Raw genomic sequence first — 4,479 nt, 5'->3', positions numbered from 1 at the left:
GACATCTCCCTTCACCCACTTCTCTGTTGTCCGTCCCCCAGGGAGGAGGTCACATGTAGATCCTTGTAATCCGTCTCTTTTAAGCATTAGGAGTGGCTAAAAGTTCAAGATGCTATTCTAGCCTTAGAGGAGTTCAGTTGATGTTTTATACAACCTTCAGGTGAAAGGCCCATGGTTCTCTCACAGATCCAATGGCAATTGTGACTGTTAAGCTCACTTATTGAGAAAGCACATGCAGAAAAAAGAATCCAGCAAGGCTTTTTAATTGGCTGGCAACTTTATTAGTATCTACACACACTCACCAACACACATGAGGGGGGCATAAGAGGTATTGTCTATGGTAATGTCTGGAATCAATTTGGATTTTTGAAATCCTTGCAGTGACTCCGGAACTCCTTAATAAAGAGATAATCAGAGATGAAATATCACCAGTCTTCAATAAAATAGAGGTTTGGAAAGAGTGAGGCAACATCCTTTATTTCACAATATACAAAACTAAAATGTAATTGTTCTTAGGAAGGTGGGCAACTCACTTCTCTCAACGCCATTTGTAAACGTGATACTAACCCTGCAGTCTTGACTGTCTCATAGGGTCTCCTGAAAAATAGCTCACCTCAGCAGAGAACAGAGAATCAAGGTAGTGGGGGTGTGTGGTGTGGTGTGGTGTGTGTGTGGTGTGAAGCACAGAAAAGGAGAAAGTGGGGAAAGGTCGATTTTGCTTTCCAGTGACCAATGCTCTGAATTTAATGAAAATACCAAAATGGATGTAACCGGAGAAGCATAAAGGGAAAACCTGCTGCTGCCAAATCTCCCTCGGGTCACAATCTGAACACAAACTCCTCCCAGCTTTTCCACGGAGGCCATGGGGCGTCTTGAGAAAGAAACTTCAGACATGTCCATTCTCATCAAGCCTCCAGACACATCTAATGGAAAAGAACTGTGGCCATCCATATAAGGCGTGTACGTGGTGATCTGGAAGTATCTAAGAGGTGGGCTGAGCACATGAATTAAGTATTTACTTGACACGTACTTGAGTCATTGCGTGGCAGGCACTGCTGGATGCGGAAAATAGATGCCGAACCAGGCAGTATAAAGTCCGTTTTCCAGGACTTCCAAGCTGGGGTTGGGGCGGTTGCGGGCCGAGGATCTTAAGTCAAAAAACAAAACAAAACAAAACAAAACCAAAAAACGGACCAGGCAATTTCAAACGGCTTTGAGAAATATAAAACGGACAAGCTCAAGAAGGGTGCGGATCTGAGTCTGTGTGAGGTGGGCCCAAACCTAAATGACCAGTCTCTGGGTTGCAGCGTTAAATGCAAAAAATGACCCAACGGATCAGAGTGTACTTTGGATTTCAAAGCCCTGAAGAAAGCGGCGCAAATTCGAGTCTACCAATCCCAAGGCAGATGATTTTGAATGTTCGTTCTGTCCAATCAGAGAGCTAGGAAGCGCATCCGCGGGCTCCGCCCTCAGGCCGTTGAAGCGTTGCTATTTTCAAACCGCTAGCTTCCCTGCAGGGCAGAGCTAGGGAGCTCGCAGCAAGCTGTTCGCGCCTCTCGGGAGAATTCCGATGTGAAGTGCTGTTGCGCAGCGCTGGCGGAGCCTGTTAAGCCCTGAGGTCATTTTTAAGAGGATTGGCCCGAGGCACTTCGTGTCAGTAACTCACACCAAAGCTGCTTTTGGCATAATAGGGAGAGGGTGGCAAATAAATTCTTATCCGTACTAACAACCGGCTCCTAGAGGTTTGTTTTTTTTTTTTTTTAAGCTGAGTCAAGGAGGAAAAAACGTATCTACGATGCAAAAGCAAAACCAGTTACGCGCTGGGACCCTAAAGTCAAAGGTTTGGAAAGCTCCCTGCGCGATCTTTTAGGTGACAACCTAAGCTTAAAAGCTAAGGCTGTACAATAACAAGTGAAACGCTCTTTCTTTGTGATCACGTGGGTGGCTCTGAAAAGAGCCTTTGGAGCAAAGAGGCTGGCGCGCATCCTGGTAAAGGAGGCTCACTTGGAGCTGGTGTACTTGGTGACGGCCTTGGTGCCCTCGGACACGGCGTGCTTGGCCAGCTCGCCGGGCAGCAGCAGGCGCACGGCCGTCTGGATCTCCCGCGACGTGATGGTGGAGCGCTTGTTGTAGTGCGCCAGGCGGGACGCTTCGCCGGCGATGCGCTCGAAGATGTCGTTGACGAACGAGTTCATGATGCCCATGGCCTTGGACGAGATGCCGGTGTCCGGGTGGACCTGCTTGAGCACCTTGTACACGTAGATGGAGTAGCTCTCCTTGCGGCTGCGCTTGCGCTTCTTGCCGTCTTTCTTCTGGGCCTTGGTGACAGCCTTCTTGGAGCCCTTCTTGGGCGCGGGAGCGGATTTAGCCGGCTCGGGCATGGCGAAACACAACACAAACCAACAGGAAAACATGAGAAAGGGCGGACCTGAGCCTTTTATAACTAGGTTATGCAAATTAGGGCTCCAAAAGTCTTTCATTCCCATTGGTCCAAGTAGGAACCTTGTGTTAGCCGTAAGAGCTACGTAACGAGGATGACTCGAGTGTATTGGCCGTTTCTGGAACCAATTTAGAACCAATGAAAACCTCGTTTCTGACCCCACCCCTAGGAAAGCTTATAAAAGCTTTCTGATTGTTGTTCACTTCAGCCTGTTTTGCTGCAAGATCGTGAGTCTTCTTCCTATATACTCTCAGACTCGGCTATGTCAGGACGCGGAAAGCAGGGGGGCAAGGCCCGCGCCAAGGCCAAGTCGCGCTCTTCCCGCGCCGGGCTGCAGTTCCCCGTGGGCCGCGTGCACCGCCTGCTGCGCAAGGGCAACTACGCCGAGCGGGTGGGGGCCGGCGCGCCCGTGTACATGGCGGCCGTGCTGGAGTACCTGACGGCCGAGATCCTGGAGCTGGCGGGCAACGCGGCCCGCGACAACAAGAAGACGCGCATCATCCCGCGCCACCTGCAGCTGGCCATCCGCAACGACGAGGAGCTCAACAAGCTGCTGGGCAAAGTCACCATCGCCCAGGGCGGCGTGCTGCCCAACATCCAAGCCGTTCTATTACCAAAGAAAACCGAAAGCCACAAAGCCAAAAGCAAATAAATCCTACCCACAAGCCAAAGAACAAAGGCTCTTTTTAGAGCCACCCAAGTTTTCAGAGAAAGAGCTAATGCGCTGTTTTGTGACCAGCCCTTCCGAAGCGTCGACACGTAGTGGCTCTTATGAGAGCCTTTGGGGTGGGGAGTGCATTTAAGCCTTGTTTTAACTACTTGTTGCCAAGTTTGTAGCTCTCCGTTATTTTGGGCAACAAAACGGCCTGGCTGTTGGGCAAGACGCCGCCCTGGGCGATGGTGACACCCGCGAGTAACCTGTTCAGCTCCTCGTCGTTGCGGATGGCCAGCTGCAGGTGGCGCGGGATGATGCGCGTCTTCTTGTCGCGGGCCGCGTTGCCCGCCAGCTCCAGGATCTCGGCCGTCAGGTACTCCAGCACGGCCGCCATGTACACGGACGCGCCGGCCCCCACCCGCTCGGCGTAGGGGCCCTTGCGCAGCAGGCGGTGCACGCGGCCCACGGGGAACTGCAGCCCGGCGCGGGAAGAGCGCGACTTGGCCTTGGCGCGGGCCTTGCCTCCTTGCTTTTCCCCTGCCAGACATTACTGACAAATACGCACTTAACAGCTTCTTTTCAAGAAGGCTGTGGAAAGAATAACCAATTTGAAGTCATTTATAGGCGTTAACGGGAGGGGTGAAGGGAAGTAGTTCGATTGGCTGAACGGGTTGCCGGACCAGACGGCCAATAGGAACACAGAAAACAGATTCTTCCTTTGCAGCCTTCCCTACGGAGAAATGACGGATTTTGCGAATACCTACCAATCACTAGGAGCCATATTACAGCCTCTTGTTTGCGTGTCTGAATTTTGAACGAGACGGTTTCTAACAGAACGCTGTTTCTGTTTTAGTCCGTGGCAATTTTTTTCCGAGTTCATTCTGCAAGACCCCCAGGAGGATCGGAAAGGACTGCACTTCAGGCCTCAAGGCGGTGCCAGCACGAGCCCCTCCCCAGAGGACTGGTTCCTGAATCCGATTGTTGTTTGAATCTTAAATTAGCGTCCAAGTTCCTCCTTTACTGGCTTGTCACAGCAAAAAAAAAAAATACAAAGCCTTCTTTTCTTTTAATTGGATGACAGTGGTTTTGGTTTGGCCTTGAGACTTCCCTCCACCCCCAACCGCCTTTGCCTCCACCCCGCTTCTTGAACTCGGTTAGACCAAGAGCCGGGCTCGATGTCATCTTCCCTTTGTCCACCAGGCGGTGACCGATACCGTCATGAAACTTGCTCTTAGCTTTTAAAATGTCTCCCGGTTTCCTACTTCTCCGACCTTCCCTATCCTGTTTATACCTAAGTGCACCTTGTGCTGCTAGGACCTGCCTTAGCTTTCCCTACCGTTCTTCGCCCGTCCTGAGTAATATTTCCCACTTCCATACTTTAAAT

The 4,479-nt window shown here is 51.1% G+C and overlaps 3 protein-coding genes across 4 annotated transcripts; 1 reads left to right on the top strand and 2 right to left on the bottom strand.

The window, feature by feature from the left end:
* Positions 1-1,928: 1,928 nt before the first annotated feature.
* Positions 1,929-2,381, bottom strand: LOC101647605 (histone H2B type 2-E). Its single transcript, XM_004716566.2, has one exon. It carries the CDS (start codon positions 2,379-2,381, stop codon positions 2,001-2,003), a length of 381 nt encoding a protein of 126 aa, XP_004716623.1. The 3' UTR covers positions 1,929-2,000.
* A 321-nt stretch (positions 2,382-2,702) lies between these two features.
* Positions 2,703-3,194, top strand: LOC101647917 (histone H2A type 2-C). Of its 2 annotated transcripts, XM_045295660.1 has the most exons (2): positions 2,703-2,783; positions 2,889-3,194. In XM_045295660.1, exons 1-2 carry the CDS (start codon positions 2,703-2,705, stop codon positions 3,090-3,092), a joined length of 285 nt encoding a protein of 94 aa, XP_045151595.1. In that variant the 3' UTR covers positions 3,093-3,194. The 2 variants fall into 2 exon arrangements, with proteins under 2 accessions (XP_045151595.1, XP_004716624.1); XM_004716567.3 differs by having other exon boundaries at positions 2,703-3,191.
* A 61-nt stretch (positions 3,195-3,255) lies between these two features.
* LOC101648232 (histone H2A type 2-B-like) lies at positions 3,256-3,633 on the bottom strand (the record flags this gene model as incomplete). Its single annotated transcript, XM_045295661.1, has 1 exon — positions 3,256-3,633. A coding segment is annotated over one exon (378 nt), but the record flags the coding sequence as incomplete, so codon positions are not given.
* Between the last annotated feature and the right edge of the window lie 846 nt (positions 3,634-4,479).

This window comes from Echinops telfairi, unplaced genomic scaffold (genome assembly GCF_000313985.2).
Source record: "Echinops telfairi isolate 266 unplaced genomic scaffold, ASM31398v2 ScPeMD7_5805;HRSCAF=6673, whole genome shotgun sequence".
Taxonomy (NCBI): Eukaryota; Metazoa; Chordata; class Mammalia; order Afrosoricida; family Tenrecidae; genus Echinops; species Echinops telfairi.
The sequence above is the reverse complement of the archived record's forward strand: the minus strand, read 5'-3'. Positions and strand labels throughout refer to the sequence as shown.

Bases quoted from the DNA above. Each gene is read 5' to 3' on its own strand.
- LOC101647605 (XM_004716566.2), bottom strand. From the start codon at position 2,381: ATGCCCGAGCCGGCTAAATCCGCTCCCGCGCCCAAGAAGGGCTCCAAG.
- LOC101647917 (XM_004716567.3), top strand. From the start codon at position 2,703: ATGTCAGGACGCGGAAAGCAGGGGGGCAAGGCCCGCGCCAAGGCCAAG.